The 24,871-nt window shown below is 40.7% G+C and overlaps 1 protein-coding gene across 4 annotated transcripts in view; it reads right to left on the bottom strand.

The window, feature by feature from the left end:
• The window catches only part of POFUT3 (protein O-fucosyltransferase 3), an 83,183-nt gene that overhangs the window by 49,753 nt on the left and 8,559 nt on the right, over nucleotides 1-24,871 (bottom strand). For all 4 annotated transcript variants that reach the window (XR_015548837.1, XM_087418494.1, XM_004428840.3 and 1 more), the window contains one exon: nucleotides 22,175-22,469. Coding sequence is in view for 3 of the 4 variants with exons in the window: in XM_087418494.1 (XP_087274620.1) it covers nucleotides 22,175-22,469 (295 nt within the window). In the remaining variant the exon portion in view is untranslated. The remainder of the gene's footprint in view (nucleotides 1-22,174; nucleotides 22,470-24,871) is intronic.

The following is a 24,871-nucleotide window of genomic DNA, read 5'->3' on the forward strand; positions in this document are numbered from 1 at the left end:
GTATGGACACTGCAGCCATTATCAGAGTTTGGAGGTGAATTTATGATCCATAAATTGGATACCAAGCAGACAATAGGTTATTTGGATATGGAGCTCAGAAGAGAGGTTTGGAGTGGAGATATAAGTGTGTATATTATCTGGAAACGGGCTGTAGCCCAGGTCAAGGAGGAGACCGTCCAGGGAAGTAGGTCTCAACTACTGAGTAGGACTCCCAAGGAGATTTCTGGAATTTTCCAGGGGTGGGGAGACAGGGACAGGTGTCTTACAGTGATTTGGGATTGCCACTGCCATTCAATGGGAGAGGACCAGGGATGCTAGACACCTTGCAAGGCACAGCACAGTTCACAGAGAAGAACTGTCCCAAGTCCCACATGTCATGAAGGTTAAAAACCTGTTTTTAATTATCTGAGCCTGGAACCTAACTTCATCTTCCATACAAACACTAAGGCTTGTATTTCTTGCCTAGTTTCAATTTACATTGAATTTTCAGGAATGTAAGAACCATGTCAATTAAGGGAAAAGTGGACTGTTGTTTAGCATTTACCCAGAGCTACCAACTATTTTGGAAAATCGCCTCATTGTTCGTGGTAATTGAGTGCCAGTACCACATTCCTCTACCAGTCTACAATGTAGACTCTGCATAAAGAACACCCACACTCACAATCAATGATTCTGCACAAAAGCACAACATCTGGCTACTTCATTATGCCTTCCACATGGCCAAGCACTCATATATTGAAATAACCACTGAATATAAATTATTTTCCTTTAGATTACAGATAGGGCAGCATATGCTTTTTTGTTACATACTGTTATAAGAAGCAGGCATTTAGGCTGATGGGATTGTGAACCACCGGCCCAGGGAGAGAATCCAGAGTGAGAAACACCGGGCCTTGGATCAAGTCTTGACGGATTCCAATCTTTACTGACCAACTAGAGAAGGGTGGCCTTGCAACGGCAGACAAAGAAGGAGAAAAGCCAGAATGCTGGGCCAGCTGGAGAGGCAAAGAATAGAGGATGTTTCAGTAAGGAAGACTTTAATGACATCAAATGTTGCTGAGAAGTCAAACACGACGAGGACTAGAAAATGCCTTCATCTGATCAACGTGGAGGATTTGGCAACAGGGACGTCATCGATAATTTAGCAAGAGCTGTTTCAGTGGAGTGATGGGGCCAGAGCGGAGAGTCGAGACGTGAGTTAAGCAGAGGGGGGCAGTGAGAAGATGGAGATGGCAATGATATGCTTCTTGGAGAATAAGGCTGTAAAGGGAGAAGTGAGAAGGTGATAAGAGAGTGAGTGGGGGGTTGTTTTTTTGTCTAAGGGAAAGACTTATATACATACATTTCCTAATATGACCTTTGTCCCTCCAGTGGAAACTGATGACGGGCTCCCTCCACTCGGGGGAGCTTAGGTTGGTTACAGTTGGCAAGAGAGGAAGGGGAAGAAGGTGGGATCATGGGCTGCAGCTAGAGGTGGAGCCCGAGTTCACAATGGTCCCCCTCTCACCATATACAACATTTTAGAGAGCCCATAAAATTCACTTTACTGGATTTTATGAAATTAAGTTCAATCTGTAAATTCTGAGTTAATCCCTCACATTCTAGCTTCCCAGAAGCAGGTGAACAGGTGAGGGAGTAGCAGAGACCCCTGTCTCATCGGTTGTCTGAGACAGACACCATAGAGAAACTCACTGATTCATACGGCTGATCAATAATCTCAAGCCTATGGCTTAGTTAAGGTTAGTAAAATTTATGACTGTTATGCCTCAATTAAAAAGTTGTTTTTAAAAACACACCATCTATAAGTATTCCCCAATTTTAGACACAATGTGTCCCTGAAGGTCACTTCCTAAAGGGATTGCAGGTATAAGGTGAACTCCGACCACACGTGAAGCATTGCCTGTGTCTGCGGACAGCACGGAATGAGCAGGAAAATGTGAAGTAGGAAAAAATGAGAAACTGTGTCTATTTCACTTTGGTGTTAAATATTTTTTTAAAGTTTTGACCACTAGCTATGAGCTTACAGCGATCTTGTCTAAACAGCTTGAGAGACCTTGGGAAAGAAAGCAAAGCAAAGACACGAAGAAACTATAGGAAAAGGCAGTTAGTTGTTCAGTGACCAGGTTGCAAAATTTGCTCACATAGTGCAATTCAGATGTTGCAGAGGAGACGAAATGTATCTTCTTTTGTAACCAATCCAGTTTTTCTCATAAATCCCCATCCACTGGGTATAAAGGAAGAACAACAGATTTGATCCAATCTAATACAAAACCTTAAAACAGTCCTCCTAGGTACCATTCATTCTCTCTGGGTAAAAATGTGTGTCTATCAGACTTCTCAGATTCTGCCTCCACCTGTACATCTTCTGCATGACCACGTCTGCCAGTGCAAAAGCTGTCCTGGAATCTGCGTGGTGGCCTCTGACTTCTCTGACCTTGGAGTGGACATCTGCGTTTGTAGCCAGTCGGCACCTGGTGTAACCGTGATCTGGTCCTGAGGGGCCCTGTCAGGGCCCAGAGATGCCCTGTTGATGACTCAGCCCCCCTCACTGCTCACTGGGGATATACCTCTCTGAGGATAACCACATCGTTTATGGTACAACTGGGACACTTTTAAGAGTGACAGAGGACACTACCTGGAGAGGATGCCAGGCCTGCAGGTGAAAACAGGGTTGTCCTGGGTAAACTGGAGCGTACAATCACCCTGTACCTAAGTCTCTGCCACATACTCTACCTGACCTTGGCCAGGCGTTCACCTCCAGCCTTTGCTGTGGACTCTTTGCACCTTCTCATTAAGCAGCCGTCCAACATGAGAAGACAGATGCTTGGAGAGCAGACCAGAAGCCCCCTGCCTGACCATGCCAGACTGACCAATTAACTATGTTGGACCCCATATTTTGGCTCAAGACCTGCCTGTCTTTGGCTTCCTCCACTTATCAAGATATTTCTAAAGTCTCCTCTTCAAAATTTGACCCCAAGGCAGGACTGGGGTTGGCAAGGGCCTCTACATTCCTCCTCCTCTCTTTTGGTTCCTTCCCCACCAACACCTAGGACTAGAGGGTAGAGAGCAAGAAGCTTTCTCCCCTTCCTTCTATGATGGAGCAGTAAGGCTTGTGACCAAGCTGTCACAACTGGAAGGAGTATCTTCTTAACAGGAGAAATCAATGAGCTGAGTTCTCTAGTCTTAGTTCCTGTTACGTGAAAGCAGAAGCTAAAGAAATTTAGAAAATCCCCTAAAGAGTCCAACTTTAGAAGGCTGTTATTATCTTACAGGAAATATCTTATTATGAATGTCAAAGTTGAAAATGAATGTCAAACTTTTCTTCTGTAACAGTCCTATACTCCTCCCAAACAGACGGATGACTTGGATCAGCAAGGGAGATAGCAACCTACCCAAAAAGAAAGAAATCTTCTTTACCCAAAAACCATCTCTATTAGTTTAGTTTTTAAATCTATTATAATCCTATTATCATTGCTCTTGAACCTTATATTAGCTCATCTGAATATAAACACAAAAACAATCCTAAATGTGTATATAGCTATCATCAGATTAAACTACATGAGGCAAAAACTGATAGAAATGCAAGGAGAAATAGAACAATCCACTATTACAGCTGGAGACTTCAACATCCCTCTATTGGAAACGGACAGATCCAGAAGGCAGAAAATCAGTACGGACACAGTTGAACTCAACAACACCATCAATCAACCGGATGTAATTGACATCTATACACTACTTCACCCAGCAACAGTAGAATACCCATTCTTCTCAAGCTCACATGGAACATTCATCAAGATAGACCACATTCTGGCCATAAAACATACCTTAACAAGTTTAAAAGAATAGAAATTATACAATATCTTTTCTCAGACCACAATGGAATTAAACTAGAAATCAAGAACAGAAAGATAACTGGAAAATCCCAAAATATGCGGATATTAAACATCATACTTCTAAATAACCCATAAGTCAAAGAAGAAATCTTAAGAGAAATATAAACATTTTTGAACTCCATGAAAATGAAAACACTACTTACCAAAATGTGTTGGATACAGAGAAAGCAGTGCTTAAAGGTAAATTTATAGCATTGAATACATATATTAGAAAAGAAGAAAGATCTAAAATCAGTAACATAAGTCTCCACCTTAGGAAACTACAAAAGGAAGAGCAAATTAAATCAAAGTAAGCAGAGCAAAGAAATAATGAGAATTAGAGCAGAAATCAATGAACTTAAAACAGGAAATCAAGAGAAAAAAAGGATCAATGAAACTCAAAGCCAGTGCTTTGAAAAGATTAATAAAATCGATAAGCCTCTAGCCAGGCTAAGGAAAAAACAGAGAGGACACAATTACTAATATCAGAAATGAAAAAGGAGACATCACCACAGATCCCATGGACGTTAAAAGGATAATAAAGGAATACTATGGACATAAACATTATGTTAACTCTCAGGTTATATTAATAACTCTCTGTCATTATTTAGTCAGCATCTACCATGCCCCAGGCAATATGTTGTGCACTTTACATATCTTAAAACTTCACAAAAATCCTAAAGAAATTGGAACTATCCTCATATTACAAATGAGAAAAGAAGCTTTAAGAGATTCAGTAATGGTGCTAATGTTCAGATCTAACAAGTGGCAGAGACTAATTCAGCCCAGCTCTTACCGACTCTCGAACCCTGGGTCTTTCTATTACACCACAGAGTTTCTCAAGCAATTTGGGGTGCACAGTTTGGTTATGATGTGATTCACCCTACCCTCTTCCTGCCAAAAAATGCCACCATTATCTCTGCAAAGTACGGACATGTATAAAATTAGACCTGCCTTTGTTCATGAAGAAAGAAGTTCTTTCTATCAGTCTGAGTATTTAATAATAGTTTCACTAATATAAAACAACTTTCAGCTTCTTTCTTCCAAACAATACAGTGATATAAAATAGAACATGATGGGGTGTTACAAAGAAGATATATATAGATATATGTATGTATATAGATATCTACAAAGAAGATATATACTTTCTATAATTCATGACAAAAATATAGGAAGCAATGGAGGAGGAGGAGACAACGACAAAAATGCTGACCAGTAAATAACTCAGAGGAAGTATGAGTACAGGCAACAAGGAAAAACACTTGATCCTAACTAAAATGAAAAGAAATAATCAAGTTCATATTTAAGCCTAGCAAACCTTTCCCACATGCCAAAACTCACCACCTCCTACACCACCAACACCATTACCAGCCACCATTTCACATACTGACTGTGACTGGGAAAATCAACTACTTATATGAACATAGTGGTGTTCTGGTACAAAACGTCAATATCAAGATGGAGCATTGACTAATGAGGTCTGAGTTATAGGATAAGCAAAAGAGAAGTAACTTGGTTGCCCCGGAAAACAAAAAGGCTCATTTCATCTTTATGCTTTCAACTCCTCTCCATACATTGATGACACGACCAGGGAGTGTGTGGAAAACTGAATTTAGAGGCTGAAAGTGGGCAACTTAGGAAATTAGAGCGTGAGCATTCGCCTTCCCTTCAAACCATGGGACAACTTAACTAAGAAGCTTGCAAACTGCTTGATGTCATGTACAAAAATAAAAACTAGAGTTTCATTGCCTTGGGAATAAAGAGACTATGGGCCACTGTAGCCAATCGTCTATCAAAGACTTGAGTTTCTGTAACTAGGAGCTTCAAAGTCATCGATCATACAGGAACTTAAAGGGATTGTTTTAAAGGAATCTGGGAATGCATGCACTGCAGCATATAGTTAAGTCAAAAGACCATGAAGCCCCCTTCATCCTCAATTGTTTTACAGTTTTATGGCAACATGTGCAATTCCCCGAGGAGAATGTGCACTGTGGGTCTGTGCACTACTGGGTGGAGACAGCACAGAAGGATTTCTATCTCTTCCCTGCTGGATCCATGCTTTTGTTCAGCATCAGCAAAGTAATAAGAATCTTATTCTAAGTGGAGGCCCCTGGTTCTGACACTTTCAGACATCACCAGATGCTGTATTAGTCCCATAACTAAGGGCTCCTGAAAGACTAAATTGGTGCCTACGTGGCTAAAAGAACATCCTAATTGCATAATTCCTTTGAAAGAATCATCAAAATTCACATTTTTAATTACAAACAGCTTTCCAATTTCAAGATAAACATTCCTGGAAACTTTTGTCACAAGGCAGATGTCTTAAAGAGGATTTTTATTTTCCCAAAGGCATAATGTTATAATTGGATATTCTGTTACCAAAGACTATGCGTCCAATAAATCATAGGCAATACATAAGCAACGACAGGATATAAAACCAAAGATACACCTACAAATTTCCATGATGGAACTTAGAGATTTTATATTGTCATAAAACATTAGTGGTGGAAGCCACCTGAGATCATCTAAGAGCTGTCCCCAATAGCCCCCACTTCCCTGACAGACTGGCCACATCATTATTTCCTGGGAGGCTTCATAAAGAGCACAGATTCCCAGACCTCATTTCCAGAGATGTTGATTTAGTATGGGGTGGGAAACAAAATGCTGTATTTTTCTTTTCATTTTTCAAAGTGATTCAAAAAACTCTTAGGAGGGTGGGGGAAACGACCCACATAAATGCCACTGGATGTTTGTTCTCCTACATTTACCGATTAAATGCCAATGGGTTCATCAGTAAATGAATGAGTCTGAGGAATCTGTATTTACACTTTTAGACATGAAAGTTTTTGGCAGTGAATTACATGCCTATCTGTTGCACACTTAGGTTATAATCCCTGCTCCTCGCATGCAACTGAAAAATATAGTAACCAGTGATTTGGATATCAAATTTAGATGTCTACATTCAGGAAAGTAAAATATTCAAATGTCAATAACCTTAAGGATTAAATATTTATGTGCCTGTCGAAGCAAAATATTTAGTGATAAATAATTTACTGACTTTTTTTTCACCTGTCAGGAAGGAAATGAATAGCTGCATTTACATTTTTTATGCATCACAGTTGTGGTAAATTGATAACATGAGGTTGAACAAAGTGTCTGAGAGGCCAAGGAGTTATATGAATATGCACGATTAATTTTTCCTTTGGACACCTGCATATATGAAAGTAGATACCACTAGGAAATCAAGACATCAATTCTATCTTCAAATCACATCTCCAATCTACCCATTTTCTTTCTCTACTGCCTCCCACCCTAATCTAGGGCACCATCACTTCCACTTATTTAATAGAAACTGGGTCTTGCTTCCACTTTCACATTCCAATCCATTCTCCATGGAGAAGCCACACAGGTCTTTTCAAAACATAAATCAGAGAAGAAAAAAACAAAAATCAGATCATATCACCCCTGCTTAAACCCTTCTGATATTTTCCCATTGTGCTTAGGATATATCCGAACTTCTGAAGAAGCCCTTTAACACCTGGTCCCTGCCTCCCATTCAAATCTCATCTCATACTATCTTCCTTAGCACCCATGGTGTTCTTGCCACAGTGACCTTCTTTCTGAACCTCCAACACACCAAGTTCCTTCCCACTCTTATTTGCATCAGCTGTTCCCCATACCTAAAATTAATTCCCTCTATCTTCACAGGGCTGTCTCCTCCTCTCTTTCAAGTCTCAGCCTCAAATGTTATGTCCTCAGAGAGGCCTCCCTGATCACTCTGTCTAAAGCCAAAATGCTTATCCCTACCTGGTAGCATCCTGTTTACAGATTTCATAAGCACCATGAGGGCAGAGCCTGCTGTGTTTACCATGATAACCCCAGCACCCAGCAGAGGCTACACACAAAATAAATGTTTCTTAGATGCCAGTTGTATAAATGATGAAGAACAGACCCTGACATCAGCAAGATATTCTCAAATTCTCCCAAATCACAAATATTGTAGCATATGAGTTCCTGAGAAAATGGAGTTACATGGGCTATTTCACACAGATCCAAACCATACATTAGTCCAATGTTCTACTCGTTAATCTATTTAAATAGCTATCTTCTGCCTAATAACCATGGCTTCTTAAAACACTTCGCTTTGTCTTCATTTCCATTATTAGCACTATAGTTTACTTCCTTCAGAGAGGTTATTTTGTCACTAATAAAGTTTTTAACATTTCAAGAGATTTCCAGCAGACGCAACAAGTATCTAACACAAAGCCAGCTGAGAGACGGATGCTGGCTGTTCTTGTCCAGCAGGCACGTGACTCTCCCTACCACCCCTGTCTCTCAAGGGCCAGGAGACCCGAATCTTGGCCCTAGAACAATCTAGATGAGGGGGATCAAACTGTGAATTTAAATCCGTGAAAACAAAGGGTCTGCTGTACTTACTCTTCAATTTAAGCTGTTTTTGTTTTGTCTTGTTTTTTAAATTTTAAGAGCAAAGAGAACGCATCCTTTACAGTTGCATGGCTTTCCTTTGGGTGCCTGTGAGAGACGTGGTTGTCTGCTCTGATGAATGGAGCTGCCAGCTTGTCTCGGAGGATTTCTGGGTGTCAGAGAATCTGCCAAGCGCGGGACCGGTGCCAGCCGTCCCCCGGCCCAGACTGCTGAGACTGCAGCAATGGAATTTGCCCACTGCCTCCCGACCCCGCCAGAAGGAAAGGGCCTGACTCGGCACCAGTCACTTCTGTGCTTCCTTTCAGATTTTTAAGGTTAACCTGAGAAATGCTTTCACATCTTTAGCCTCTTTTGCTCCTCCTTCCCTCTTCACACTATCACATGCTATTGAAAACCAGAGAGGGTTGAAAAGGAGGGGAGATGCTGAGTCAGAAACAAGGCTAAGAGAATTCCTAGTCCTGACCAAATAACTCAAAAATAAACGTTATGAGGCTCACTAAAGCCTTTGTCCTTGTACCAAACTAAATCTGGCAAAACTCAGTTCACTTATTTTTCTAGCTGGAAAGACTGAAAATCAAGTAATGTTAATATAGTAATTCTTTCATGGAAGGAAATGAGTATCTTAGCTAGAAAAAGTATTAACGTCTGCATAATTAACACTCTTCCCAAAAGGTATCTTGATAAAGCAAAAAAAAAAGCTAGGAATGGGACAATTTATTAATAACTCTTCTTACTGTCTTTGTATTTTAAGAAATTTAAGTGGCAGAGAATTTTGGTTTGGTTCTCTATTACTAGCATTACCTGCAGAAACTTTCTAGAGATGGAAATGAATTTGACACAAGTTGAAAGAACAACCCACACTTTATTTTAAATGGATGATCAACAAAACTATCACAACTCCCATTAAAAGGACCAAAATTTTGGCCAAGGTTTTGGTTTTTTCACTTTCCAACCAAGGACCTTGACCCTTGAATGCTGGGCATTTACAGTCAGACTGAATGCCTCTGTTCTCATGACAGCCATTTCCTTGTGTTATTAACCTTGGATGCCAGATCTTATCCAGTTAAAGTGATAAGCAATCATGTCCGACTGATAAGATAAACGTTACAACACAACTGTCCCCCAGTGGCCACGCTGATGTTCTGCAGCCCAGTGCCCGGTGTGTGCCTGGAGGTAGGTGGCCAGAGTGAATTTTCTTCATCCTTTTATTAGATTTAAGAGTCAATTCATACTTTCTCGGTTCTTTTCTTTGTCAGACACGTCAATGAATACACCTAGGCTGGGAGTTAAAGATGGTGGATTAACTGGTCACTAAAATAATAGTCAAGAGATTTTTTTTTAGGGCATAAACCCAAAGAGACAGAGATAAAGAGCAATCATGGTGGAAGGCAGAGTGATGAGAGTCGCTGACTTAGACTCAAGATGGATAAATCTAAAGCCCGCAGTGGGGAAGGCCAATGAGCAAACTAATTTACCCACAAGCCCCCAAAATGCTCAAGAATTTGACAGCATCAGGTGCATCCAAAAGTAGAGGTGAAGATGGGACTAAATGGAGAGGATTGTTTACAACTCAGCTTAAGGGACAGTTAAAAGCCCAGATCCCTTTATTCTGTGCAACTGAGCAACTGTCCCTTCCCCACCCTGACAGAGTCCTGGAGGTTTTTACTCTTAGGAAGTCAAAAGAAAGGGTCTCTAGGCTGGCAGTACTGGGTCTAGTTGAGGGCAGGGGTATCATACTGAAAAAAGAATTAAGCGATAGTTTACAGACTGAGTATTAAGAAGCTCAGTCTTCTTCCCCACTCATCCCCCAGAAGGTTAGCGTCCCTGTTATACCCTGCAGGTAGAGAACTGAAAGAATCTTCTCTGGGAAATCTGACCAGCCCAAGAGAAAACCCCTAAAAATACTGCCATGGAGGGTAACCATATTACACAGCTGAGCTGTGAATTGTAATTATGTGAGTTACAACAATGTAAATGCTGAATAACCACCTAGCTGAAATCCTCATGTTCTTTCTTGGGAAGTCAGCAGATAATGCCTAAAATTACAAGTTACAAAATTACAAAATTACAAAATTAGGAAGTAACAATATAAGCATCTCATTAAGAAAACAGAGAGCTAAAACAGCTGAAAGTGATTGCTTCTAGGATCTGGAAAATGAGGGCCGATTCTGCTGTTTCTTTGAAATAAGCCTTGTACCGGAGTGTTTAATTCAACTATGTACACGAATAAATTTGATAAAATGTAATTTAAATAAAACAGAGTTTTAATCATAGGGTCTCCTGAACTCATTCAAGAAGAATTCTAGGCACAACCTGGATAAGCTGTATAACATCTCAAGACCCATTGAAAATAATAATACCAGCGTTCTAAGTTCCTCCCTGACTCTATGTGAGGATCAGGCCAGTTTCACTTATTTACTCATTCATTCAACAATGTTTACTGAAGCCTGCTGCGTGCCAGGCACTGTTCTAAGTAGTGGGACCACAGAAGAGAACAAAACAAAGTCCCTGCTCTTTCATACTTAGATTCCAACATGGGGAGACAATTGATAACTGGCCCAAAGATGAGTAAGAGAACTTCAGGGGGGTAATAAGACTATGAAAAGAAAATAAAGCCAGGCAAGGGTTTACACCATCAGAGAGTGGTGTGGGAGGGGAGCACCACTTTAGAAAGAAGATGAGGTCTCTCTCAGAGGAAAGAGGCCTATCTTAGAAAACATCACATAGGCAGAGATCTGACTGGTGTGAAGGAATAAGCTAGGGAAGCATATCCCAGGTGAAAGAGAAAGTGAAAGGTTCTGAGCCTGGAAAGGCTTTCCCTGTTTCAAGGACACAAGCAGCCCAGTGTAGAGACGAGTGAGCAAGGGTGAATGAGTCTCCTAGGCCACAGAAAGGACTTGGAATTTTAATGAGATGAGAAGTCACTGGGGGAGCCTGAGCAGAGCTTTGCAACTGGGCTTACCTTCTCTAAAGTATTATACAAACAATTGTTTGTTTAAATAAAAATGAAACATCTATTTAAATTAATTGATTACAGCAAAGCTATATATATATATATGTAGACAGATAGATATATACACATATACATATATATACCTATATTATATGTAATATATAATCTATCACCCAGTTATGAGCTTCTTTTTCATGTTCAACTTTTTTACTGCTCAAACAGTCCAATTAAGTCCCTTTGTTTGCCATCTCCCAAGTAAGTCTTAATCTGGCATGTTATTAACAATTACCTACTATCTGCCTTCAGTGCTCAGGGCCTGAGATAAAGTCAACCTCTCGAGAGAAAAACTAGTGAGAATCAACACGTAATAGATGAGATGAACAGAGATCTCTACCTCTGAGGATGGTTCACAGATATGTCACTCATGAAGTCCCAGGAGACACTCAATACAATCAAGATGACCAGGGATGGCCGTATAAGGAAATCCATGAAGGTTGTTAACGCATCAACTGTGACAGAATCACGTTAAACTGTGCTTGTTTGTTTCCTGTGCTTCTCCAGCACATGGCAAGGGGCCTGGCAAATGATGACTCTCTACAGAGACACCATATAACTGAATGTTGGGATGTGATTGATGGGACAAATATCAAGATTCAAAGTAATTGTGAGAGAGAAATCCACACTTGCCCCCACTCACAGAATTTACAGAGGGAGGGAAGGAGAACCTATTCTATGACTCTTGGTTCCTCAAGAAGGTCAAGAATATAGAAAGGGGCAAGAGAAGAGACTGTGAGGAGACTATTGAAGAGTTTCTATGGAGAGGGCTATTGCCGTGCTCTGAATTCCCCACTTCAAAGGGGCTACCTAGAGAACTCTGAACTCTGTTCTTGCAACTTAGAGACATAGAGGACCACTGCCTACCTCACTGCTGAGGAAGCTCAAGAGGACCGTGGGCCAGGGTCTGCCTCTCCCAACCCATCTCAGCAGGAAAATCTAGAGGGTGAGGGGACAGTGATGTGCCTGCAGGACAGGAGGGCTGCTGTGTTGTGATCTGCCTGCCATCCCAAAGCTGCTGGAGGCAAGAGGTGGGTGAGTGCTTCCCATAGATAGATGTGAGCAGGAGGTGGGTCTTGGGTCCTCCCAATAGAGCCCTAGGAGGGACAAAGAGACCTCAGCAGAACGAAGCTGGACACGTTCTGCAGGGTGCCAGGAGCTGGGAGCTGACCCACGTGACTACCCAGAGCTGAGATGCAGCTTCCTGGGAAGGGGAGCTGTAAGCCACAAGTCCAGCAGGGAAGCTCCAAATGCCAGGAAAATGTCCCAGAATGGAAAAAGTATACATTAGTCATCTGCCAGACCCACTCAAGGACACCAGCTCTATCCATCTGCCAGGTTCAGAAGACGTGAAGCCACACAGTCAAGGAAGAAACGCCCTGTCTCCTTAATTCTCCTCCCTCTCCTCACTGCAACTCTTGACAGGCTCCAAAAAGCAGCTGGTGAAGGAGGGAGAAGGGGACCAAGGAGAGCATGGAGAGCAGAAAGACCACAGGCCCCTTTCCCACTGCAGGCCTGCAGCACGAGAGAGGTCCAAGCCGGGGAATGCCAACAACGGTAGCACCAGGCACAGAGTTTGGCTTCTACATGGGACCGAACATTCCATTTACTAACTGAAAGTGTGTCTGCAACTTAAAGTGACCATAAAATTGTCCATTCTCTAAGACTAAGCACAAAAGCTGGAGACCTGTCAGAGTTGTCAGTTAGGGGATGGTGAAAATTAACCCCTTGAATAAGGATTTAAAGGGACAATAAGAAACATAAATAAAGAATACGTGCTTATCTCTTATCTCATTCCGTATATCGTGCTTTTCATCATACAGGCTGTGAACGAATGAATGAATGAACAAAGGAAATGTCTAAAGGGGAATGAGTAAACAAGAGAGTAAATGCTTGCATGAAATCTGGAAGATGGCGAGATGGTATCTTGACATGAGTACACCCATGTCTGGCTCTTCCATGGACCTACAGCCACCAGCACACAAAGAAATATAAAGCTGCTTTCTGTGTGGTGGGAACTGGCCCTTCTCCCACAGAGACAGTTGCAAACTGTAACATTACAAGGCTCTTTGGGCGTTGTAGCTCGGGACGGACTGGCCATCTGTGCCGGGCTGGGACAATAGCCAGGGGACACAATGCACAGACACAACTGCAGGGCTGGGACGATAGTCAGGGGCCTCAGTGCACGTACGCCACTGATAACCATTTGTGCATGGAAACACCAAATGCTTACTCTGCAAACTCTGCAGATGCTTACTCTAGAAATTACTGATGCTATATAAACTGCTGTAAACTGAGGCCTGGTGAGAGTCTCACCTGTAGAGGGGATGCCTTGCCCAGGACCTCTGACAATCGGACTCCCGCCTAGCCATGTCAATTGAAGGGACTCTCCCAAGCACAAGGGCGCGGATGCTGTGAGTAACCGATCTGATATTTCTCTCTCGGTCGACATAGTGTTTCTCTTTCCGGTTGATTTATGTCATTTCCCTTCGGTCAATCTGGTGTTTCCCTTTCCAATCGATCTGATGTTTTTCCCTCTTATTATTTGATCTATTCGAATCTGTTTCTATCTCCGTCAATCTGATGTTTCCCTTTCTGATCGATTTGTGTCATTTCCCTCTTGTTATTTGACCTATTTGGATCTGTTAGTGGACTATCGCCTTTACTCTCCTCTATATAATAAAATATACATTCATTCCATTCGTTTGGGTTGGAAAGTTTCTTTTTACGTCTTCGATCGAATCCACCGAACCTCTCAAAACAGATGGTCACAGGATTCACTGTTTATCTAGCATTTCTAAAGGAGAAAGACGCCGGATCTGGCGTGCGTGCTTATGGCCTCTGGTGTAGACGGTGTGGTAAAATATTAATAAACAGAGCACGAATTGTAGAATCAGGTATCCAGGCTTGGGTACATGCTCAGACACTTACCACCTATGTGACCTTGGGCAAGTCACTTACATCCTCTGAGCCTGTTTCCTCATCTCTAAAATGGTAGTAACACCTAGGGTAATACAGTGGGAGGTGATTTTAAAGAAGAAAACACATGGAGAGTGCCTCTCCGGTGCCTGGCACAGAGCAGGTACCAATAATGATAGTGATCCACTACTACTACTAGTCTGTTAGGGACAGAGGAAGTTAATCAGGCTATCTCCTCTACCCTTCAAGACCATCAAAATGTTTACTGTAATTCTAAGCTCACTAAGCCACCTTATGTTTCTCACTCCATTTTCTGGCTAACTTGATCTTTGGGAAGAGGTATCCTGAATAATGAACAGCAGTACTCCTGTTACAGCGAAGATAGTTCACTTGGTGTAAGCATGAATCTCCTATTTAGATCAACACCATTCAGTCATTAAAGTCTAACTAACGCTTGACGAACAGAAAAAAAGTGACTAGATGTGGAGAAATGAGGATTCCATCAAGGTACTGACCCTGAGAGGCCCTGTCCAAACGGCTGGGCTCCTACCCCTACATCCCTCTCTCTTCAATTATACATGACCACACTGAGACTAAGAAATCCCAAAGTGTCCCCTGAAACAAAGGAAGTGAAATCCCAAAGTGTCCCCTGAAACAAAGGAAGTGTCTACTGTGTTTGCTGTCAATTGTTCTAAATGTATTTCATTACAACTGAGAACTGGTAATCCACAGATGGTGTATAAAGAAACACTTTATCACTCAGGAGACCTTTTTAAAACCAGAACACCTTTTTCATTAACACGTCGGGCCACAGAGTTTACTATAAAGCTGATTTCTGTTGCTTTGCTCATGATAGTCCTGTGTCTGAGTCTCTCCAAACTCTCCTCTTGTATGCACAACTTCTTTTCTAAAAACCTTCCTTCTATCCTTTGAGAAATTTTCCTGAATGATACTACCCATTTCTGATTATTCCTTTACTCCACGTCTTCTCCAAGGTTGGAAATATAATTTGGACTGTATTATCGCACACTTTTCCACTAGGGGAAAGTCCTGGTTCCTACCACCCATATACGTGACCTAGGACAAGCCCTTTAATTCTGTGCTTTAGTTTCCTCCCTCTTCATTAAAACAGATATAACTCCTACCTTCGAGGCTATTTTTTTTTTATTTGAGGTCACAGTGGTTTATAACATTATATGAATTTCAGGTGTACATCATTATATTTCGACTTTCGTATAGACTGCATTGCGTAAGGCTGTTTTGAAAAGCAAATGAGATCACATTCAAGAAAGTGCTTTGAAAACCGTGGGTGGGGGAACAAGGAGCCTGCAGCTAAGGGTGGGGGTACTAGGACTCCCACCATTCTCTGAGGACCCAGTCCTAGAGAGCTGGATGGCAGTTCTCCTTTGAGGATGACCAAACCCATGTTCCTCCTCTTCATAACCTCCAGACTTCATCAAGGTGTGCTCATATCCATAGTCTTGAGGAAGGAAAATATTTCAGTAGCCTCCCTTTTTTTCTTTCTCTCCATGCACCTCTATTTATTAACATTTCTATTTAGAAACTCACCTAAAGCATAAGCCGTTCCCTACTCTAGCCTCATTTTCATCAAGGACACTCCAATCCTCCTCCATGAGAGACACCTTTCAAGAGAACTGTTTAAATATGCATTGTTGGGTTTTGAAATCACTAATCTACTAAGTAGACTGTGAAATGACAGTCTACTGAGTTCTGTAACTCTATGGACTTTTGGTTAAAAAAAATAATTTATTCACTTATGACTGCTGAGTCTTTGTTTCAGAGAACTGGTGATGTAGCTAAATCCTTGCATTTCTCAAATGGCTCAAACCAGACACAGTATTCACTGTATTTCACTGGTGAAAGTCTTTAACTATTACCTCCAGAGAGGTATTTATACTAAGTAAATGAATCATCTTTAGAAAGAAGACAAGGAAAGTAGGCTACAAAGGTAACAAACAAAATCAAAAATATTCTGCTTTTCAAAAGCTTTGAGGTCACATAATCCTTTGAGTTTCCATTTCCCTTAATTAGGTCAGCTTTTGAAACCTGAATCATTTTTCCTGCCATTTCTTTTTCAATCCTGCTGCACCAGAGTCCCATCCGCAGTTGTACATGACCTACTTAATTAGGATTTGGAACCCTCAGACAGAAAAGTGTGTTGTCTTCATTCTATTCTGCTCAACAGACCTTACTAATGAACTGAATTTCCAATTCAGTTTGTTAAAAACCATACACCTTAAGCAATCCCCAAATCCAAATATCCAGGTTTAACTACACTCATGAGTGTACGTTCAAATATGGTATAGGTGAGAGAGCACTGGGTCAGGCGTGAGGGCACCTTGGTTCTCTGCCCAACTCTGCTGCTAACCCCAGTGTAATCTTGGCACATCCCTAATCTTCCTGAGCCTCAGTCTTCTCACCTTTACAAAGAGGACGTTAGACTCTCAGGTCCTTCACGGCTCTAAGTCTCTATGGATATTTCCTGAGCTCCAAATATGTACAAGGCACTGTGCTAGATAAAGGGAGTGGGGGAGGTGCAAAGATGAATTGAGAACTTTATACTCTACTAGGGAAGAGAAGATCATACAGGATGAAACTAAATGCCACAGTTACCTTATTTATCTTTATTGCTCATCATTGGCATTGTGCCTGGTATATAGTAGATGCTCAATTAAATGACATAAAAGAGATATAAAATGCCTATGGACATTTACAGAAGAGAGGCTACATCTGATGGAGGGGAATCAGGAATGGTTCATGGGTGTTATATTTGAGTTGGTTTTTAAAAAGCCATTCAACTTGCAGTGGCTCCCTGACACCATCCTCTAATTTGATGCAAAATCTTAAACTAATGTTTAAGGTTCTCGACTAATGTTCAAGGCCCTGGTTCCAATATATCCTGCAATCTTTGTCTGTCTCTTATATAAAACTGTGCTATAGCCAACCAACGTCCTTGCTGTACCTCAGGTATTACCCATAATTTTCTACCTCCATGCCCCCATTCATGCTGTTCTTCATACTGAAATGTCCCCCAATCCCAACATAATCCAATTCCATTATCCTTCAAGGCCCACTTCAAATTTCTCCTATTTTATGAAGGAGGTCTTATAAAGCCTTTCTTGATCCCTCCAATCATATATGTGCTCTCTCCCTTCTTTGAAATCGCTCAAGATTTGTTGACATTTCTATTCTCTTTTGATGGTATATATGCCCTTTAGCCCTGCATTACAGTTGGGTAATACCTGTGTCTCAAGACAATAATCTTTGACATCAGAAACTATATTATTCATCCACATTGCCAAACAAATGGTAGGAGTTCAGTAGATTATTCTGACAGAACAAATATAAAAAGGACACTCTGGGACGTAGAAACTGAATGAACAATGGTGCTAAAAGTTAGAAACATCAGCAGGGTTAAGTTTAGAAGGCAGGTGGAGTCAGACTGCCAGAGCATTGAATGCCAGGATAATAACAATGGCATATATTTGGTTCTCAGTGACAGTCACTGATGGTTTTAGTAGCTGGAAAGTGATAAGATCTGAGATACGAAAATCAAACCAGAAGCATTCTGGTTGACACATCAGTCTCCTGGGAATTGGGTTCTGGAGGCAAGTCCATCCCTGAGAGAAGAATGGAGTCTTACTGTGCCCATAAAATTAAGTGTCTGATCTGTAGCTCTGTGAGTCCTGGAAAAGTCACTAAGCTGAACACTGCTTTGTAGGCTTGCCAGCAACCAGATATTTGAGGGCCCACCTAATAGAAGGAAACAGACCCACACCAAAGCAATCATTACTGAAGTTCCAAACTGGTGAGAAAGAGAAGGTTCTATATTTTTCCAGAGAAAGAAGAGGGGAACAAAAATCACATTACACAGAAAGGATGGGGAATCAAAATAGCTTTGAATTCCTCAGCAGTAACACTGGAAGCCAGAAGACAGTGGGAAAATGTCTTAAAAATTCAGAAAGAAGAGAATTTCCAACCTAGATAATTAGATATATAATTCTATGCTGAGCCAAACCATCAATGAAGGTAAGGGTAAAATGAACACACTTTCACACATACAAAGTCTTTAAAAAACTTACCTTCTGTGAACCTTTCTCAGAACACACTGAAATAAAGACATAAACCAAGAAAGAGGAAAACAATGCATAACAGAAACAGGAAACTCAACACGAGAGTGAGGCACAGGGAATGCCCAGAGGGATGGGGGGCCAGGACAGTGCCTGGGCAACAGGGAAAAAGAATAATCGTTCTAGTCTAGAGCAGGTCAGAAAACTCTGGGAGACATTTCTTTAAAAATACGCAATGTCCACACATCTATGGACAGCTAATTTTTGACAAAGGAGCCAAGAACATACAAAGGAGAAAGGAAAGACTCTTCAATAAATGGTGCTGGGAAAACTGGACAGCCACATGCAAAAGAATGGAAGTAGACCATTATTTTACACCATATACAAAAATTAACTCAAAATGGATTAAAGACTTGAATATAATACCTGAAACCATAAAACTTCTAGAAGAAAACATAGGCATCCACTCTTTGACATTGGTCTTAGCGGCATCTTTTTGAATACGTCTCTTTAGGCAAAGGAAATAAAAGAAAAAATAAACAAATGGGACTACATCAAACCGAAAAGCTTCTGCATGGCAAAAGAAACCATCAACAAAATGAAAAAACAACCTACCAATTGGGAGAGATATCTGCAAATCATATATCCGATAAGGGGTTAATCCAAAATATATAAAGAACTCGTATGACTCAACAACAAAAAAATCAAACAACCCGATTAAAAAATGGGCAGAGGATCTGAACATTTTCCAAAGAAAATATACTGATGGCCAAAAGGCACAAGAAAAGATGTTCAACATCACTAATTATTACAGAAATGCAAATCAAAACCACAATGATATCACCTCAAGCCCTCAAGTCAGAATGGTTATTATTAAAAAGAAAAGAAATAACAAGTGTTGGAGAGGATGTGAAGAAAAGAGAATCACCATACACTGCTGATGGGAATGTAAACTGGTGTAGCCACCATGGAAAAGAGTATAGAAATTCCTCAAAAATTAAAAATAGAATTACCATATGATCCAGCTATTCCATTTCTGGGTATTTATCCAAAGAATACGAAAACACTAATTCAAAAAGACATATGCACCCCTATGTTCATTGCAGCATTATTCACAGTAGCCAAGAGTTGGAAACAACCTAAGTGCCCATCAACAGATGAATGGATAAAGAACATGCGGTATGTATACAGCATGGAATACTACTCAGCCACAAAAAAGATGGAATCTTGCCATTTGTGACAACATGGTTGAACCTTGAGGGTATTACGTTAAGCAAAATAAGTCACACGGAGAAAGCCAAATACCATATAATTTCACTCATACGTGGAAGATAAAAAATAACAACAACAACAAACAAATACATAGATACAGAGAATAGATTGGTAGTTATCAGAGGGGAAGGGGGTGGCATGGGCAAAAGGGGTAGAATGTGTACGGTAATGATGGCAACTAGACTTTTGGTGGTGAGCATGATGTAGTCTATACAGAAGTCAAAATATAATGATGTACACCTGAAATTTATATCATGTTTCAAACCAATGTTACCTCAATAAAAAAATAAATAAAAAAGAATATCTGATGCTACTCCAGGGAAAACAGTTGTGCAGAAAAAGAAAAGTAATCTCAGTATACCACATGGCTCACTGTGACTACATGATGTAAACACTGGATATTGATCTATCTAAAATGACGATATAACCTTTGGGGAAGGCTATGGGGATGAGAAATTGAGCATGTGTGTGGGGCCATGGGTAAGCAAGGAGAGTTAAATACTCATCTTCCATAGTAAGAATCAATACATAATGTCTAAAACTGAAAAATCAACAAGTAACAATCTCAGCATGTTATCTGGAAATACAGGAGCTATACGTGCATGTATAACATGTTAAAAAGTTTTAAATGTTTAAAAGACTGTGACTGTGGTAGAATAACTTTGGGTATTGGTTTGGCAATGTCTAGTAAATGTAAATTCATACCAAATAATTCCACTACTAGATATGAAACGAAATCTCACACATGTACACGGATTGTTTATTGTAACATTGTTTGTCATAAGTAAGGTTTTTAAAATAACCTAAATGTCCAACGACAGGAAAATGGTTAAATGAAGTGTGATATAAAAATACAATGGAATACTATACAACAATGAAATGGATGACCTGAAGCTATAAGCACTGATAAACCTCAAAAACCATGTAAGATAAAAAGCAAGTTACAGATAGAAGGTTAACATACACTATTTACATAATTTTTAGAACATACAACATCATATATATTGTTTATGTTAATGTGTATGTACGCACACACACACACACACACACACACACACACACCCCAACTTCAGGATCACGATTCCCTCTGGGATAGGAGGGAGGGCAATGGGATGGGGTCAAGAAGGGACTCATAGAGGGTTTCAATTTTACTTGTAATATTTTATTTCTTAAGCTATGTAGTAGGTACATAAGTACCCATTATATTATCTACACTTTTGTGTGTACAAATAAAATATTTCTAGGGGCTTCTGTTAAAATTTGAGAAATTAAACTCATACATTTAATTTTGCTTCATCTCAAAACATACCAAGAGGACCACAATCCTTTATGCAAACTCTCAGAGCTTTATGTGTTTCAGAATTCTTTAGATTGTAGAAAGTTATCACGATACAATTCCATATATTACATCACACCTTCAGTGGGACCTATAATCAAGTTATGTTCAAAATAAGCATTTGACACTACTCAGGTAGTTGTTCTTCCCTCAGGACCAATTAGCCGCCAGCCTGGCCCTGTACAAACAGCCCTTACTCCTCAAACCTGTGCTGATTCCCTTTTAAGAGAAGAGGTGGAAAGCAAGTGGATGGGGACATCAGCAGGCCCTTGGGGAGGATTTGGACTCCGTTATATCTGGATTTTTAAGTACCTGGCATTTCCCTGTCTCCTTACCTATACTAGGGCACTATTGCCCATTGCTCTGTAGCCCTGACCAACTGTGGAGCATATATACCATCTGATTCCTGCTGAACACATTTTCTGCTTTATTTAAGTTTTTGTCAGGAAGAACACTGTGCTCTATATCCCAGGTCAGTCCTGCCTCTCCAAAGCCAGCCCCAGACTCACACACACACACACACACACACACACACACATACACACACACACACATTCATACCACTCTAGAGCAGATTTCCTTCCACTGACTTCCTAACTTAACTGATGAACCTTGCGTATATTCTGTCGAGTTTGCTTCTCTGTATTTCTAACTGCCGTTGGCATCTTGCTAACACCACCTCGCTGTGTTTGGTTGCCCTTCAAATCCAGCATGATGTGTAAACAGCCTCAGGAAGTAATGAATACCAACTTGCTCTTGAAAGTCAATGCTGAACAATCTTTCGATTTCTATTTCTGATTTATCTAACTAATGAAATAAAGAACATTGTGCTTAGCTTACGCCCAATTAAACATCCGTTATGGTAATCAAAATCTCCTGGCAATTATCACAGGTGACATTCTGAACTTACATCAGCACTATAATCAACACCCAATTCCCCGAATACCAAATTCACAAGCACAGAACCCAACTGTGAAAAGGTCAGAGGAGAGATCCCTTCTCCTCCATAAATACCAAGCGGCCCAGCCAACCACCTCTATGTTTGTCAAGCTTGTCTATTTATTGTATTTGCTAAATGTTCGGGCCTCCACAGAGCAACTGCAAAGGAAATCAGGCATGCCACAGTGTTTTCAAGGTGAGCTCCACCACCTCTTCCTTGGGGGGTGAGCAGGAACTCAGCTTTGGAGCGTGATGTCAGCGAACAAAGGGAGAAAGGAAAAGCCATACTCACCATAGAAGAGGAGTGCTTTGGTCATGCGATGATGGAGGAAGGACCGGTTGATGGTGAAGAAACAGGCATCTGCCCCGCACTGGCCTAGCCTTGCCGTTTCCCCAGTCAGTGGGGACCACCAGAGCATAATGGGGTAGCTGTCAGTTTCCAATTTTTTTTTCCTATTCAGGGTCAGTGCTTCTTTCTGAAGGAATGGATAGAGATGTGTAGGCTCTTCTTCCATTTCTGCATGTCCAGCTCGTAAATAGAAATTTTTAAATTTCTTCCTTTCAAATTTTCCCAGCTCAACCACTACCTGGAACGGAAGACAATTATTACCAGAGTCAGACTGCTTCATTTCCTTTTGCACATCTCTCATGCATCTTGATGATTTAGCCTCTTATTAGTTTTCTATTGCTGCTATAACAAATTACCACAAACTTTACAACTTGAAACAACACATATTTGTTATCATACAGTTCCAGAGGTCAGAAGTCTGAAATGGGTCTCACTGTGCTAAAATCAAGGTGTTGGCAGGGCTATGTTCCTTTCTGGAACCTTTGGGAGGGAATCCATCTTCTTGTTTTTCTATCTTTTAGAGCCACCCACAATTCTTGGCTCCTGGTCCCCTTCCTCCATCTTTAAAGCTGGCAACGCTGCATCCCTCTGACCCTTCTTCTGTTGTCACATTGCTCTCTGACCACAGCCAGGAAAGAGTCTTCACTTTTAAGGATTCATGTGATTACACTGAGCCCACACGGATAATTCAGAATAATCTCCCCATCTCAAAGTGTGTCACCTTATTACCATCTGCAAAGATCCTTTTGCCACATAAATTAACATACTCACAAGTTCCAGGAATTAGGACATGGACGTAGCCTCCAACATATCTACCAACAAGGATGCTTAATACTACTCAACACATAACAGATACATTTCTCCTCCATTCCACAGGCATATAACCAGAAGTGGTTTTATCTCTTAATGACATCTGTGCAAGTCAGGGTTATAATCTGGCTATTACTAGAGATTACACTCCAGGGAAAATGAGTTATAAATTACCAATTTGTTTATTTTTATTACAATTAAAGAAGTCGTAACATGGGTCTTATATTTCTAATAATACCCACTATGGCATGGAGATGGTGAAGTAGACCATGAATACTGGGCTCCCTCCCACATAAAACCACATCTTTTATTTATTTCAGGAGAGTCTGGGTCACTGGACAGCTAGGCCATCAGTGACAATAATCTGGAGGGAGGGTGGGCAGGGTGGAAACAGAGGGGCAGTTGTTCTCTGCAAGTGCTGCCTTTTCATCAAACTTTAAGGTTTGGTATTGACATGGCATTATAAAAATATGTTAGAGAAAGCACAATAAAAGTAGGGGCTGGTCTGTTTCATATATAACTGAAACTTGAGTAGTCAGACCATGCAACAAATAAAGCAGTTAAAAGAAGGCACGTTTTTCTGTATAACTCCTCCACCGTCCACAGAGGACACTACCTGTGTGGCCCTCAGGCCCCACTCTTGGCAGCCAAATATGGTGCCTTCTTTACGTGCTTGCTACCCCTGGTGTCAGAAAAGGGCCACTGCCCACTGACGCAGTACAAAGTCTGTAACTCCCCTGGGAGAGTCCGTAATTTTCACTGGATTATCTGAGGGATCCAAGGCCAAAAAAATATAAGAACCACCGAGTGGAAGCCAAGTAGTATTCCAAAAAGAGTAAAGATTTATATTAGTTTTAAAAAATCATGGATCACCTGTGACACCAAAGCCAGCATTAGAACAGTAAAACAGTCACTGAAAACTGAAGAAAAGTCTAACCCTTGCCAATAGCTTTCTCGGCATTTTTATGGTAACATAATAATGTGGCTATTCCCCAGTAGGTTGATGGAATGGAGTTGACTTGTAGCCACAAACCCTCTATCTTTTCACCCAACCTTTCCCTGCAAATGTACAGCCAACAACTTTAAAGAAAGGCTTTTAGAAAGCCATGGATATAACTTCACAGACAAATTTTTTTTTAAACAAAATTTTTTGTAAATTTCAAAACAAATTTCTGATCAATGTCTACTATGTGAGGTATAAGTTCATTTCCAAATAACAGAGATTGCTGTAAAGAGAGATTTTTTTCTCCCAAATAGCTTTTAAAAAAATATTGAGCCTCAGATAACACTAGATGGTGGGAAATATGGGGGATACAGCAACAAATATTAAACAAAACCTCGAGGATAAAATCAGTCAAATCCAAAATCTGGGAAATCCGAAAGGACAAATGATCCAGTTTCTTCAATAAATCCATGACATGGAATAAAAGGTGGGGCAGAAGAAACTCACAGTAAAAAAACCTAAAAAATCCACAAAAGTTGAGACACACCAACTAAATACAATTCCTCTGATCAGATGGCCCCAGAAGGGGGCAGAAGTACAGCGCCAGACTGTCTGCCAAAGTGCCTGTACAAGCTTTATCTCATTCAATCCTAATCAAGGAGAAGGAAGATCCTCTAGAATGAAAAAGCCCAGAAACCACCTTCCTTTCCATCAGCCCCACACCTGAACTACTCACACCCACAAATAATCTTTAGAAGTCCTTTGGATTTTGAAATGGACAGCTGATACGTGAATGGGTGCTAATTATATCATATCTATACTTTTACTATTACTGTGAAAGTTTTATTTCAATATGAAATCAGCAAATGAAGTTCAGAGTAACCAAC

This window comes from Ceratotherium simum, chromosome 28 (genome assembly GCF_057802395.1).
Source record: "Ceratotherium simum simum isolate JZ-2026a chromosome 28, ASM5780239v1, whole genome shotgun sequence".
Taxonomy (NCBI): Eukaryota; Metazoa; Chordata; class Mammalia; order Perissodactyla; family Rhinocerotidae; genus Ceratotherium; species Ceratotherium simum.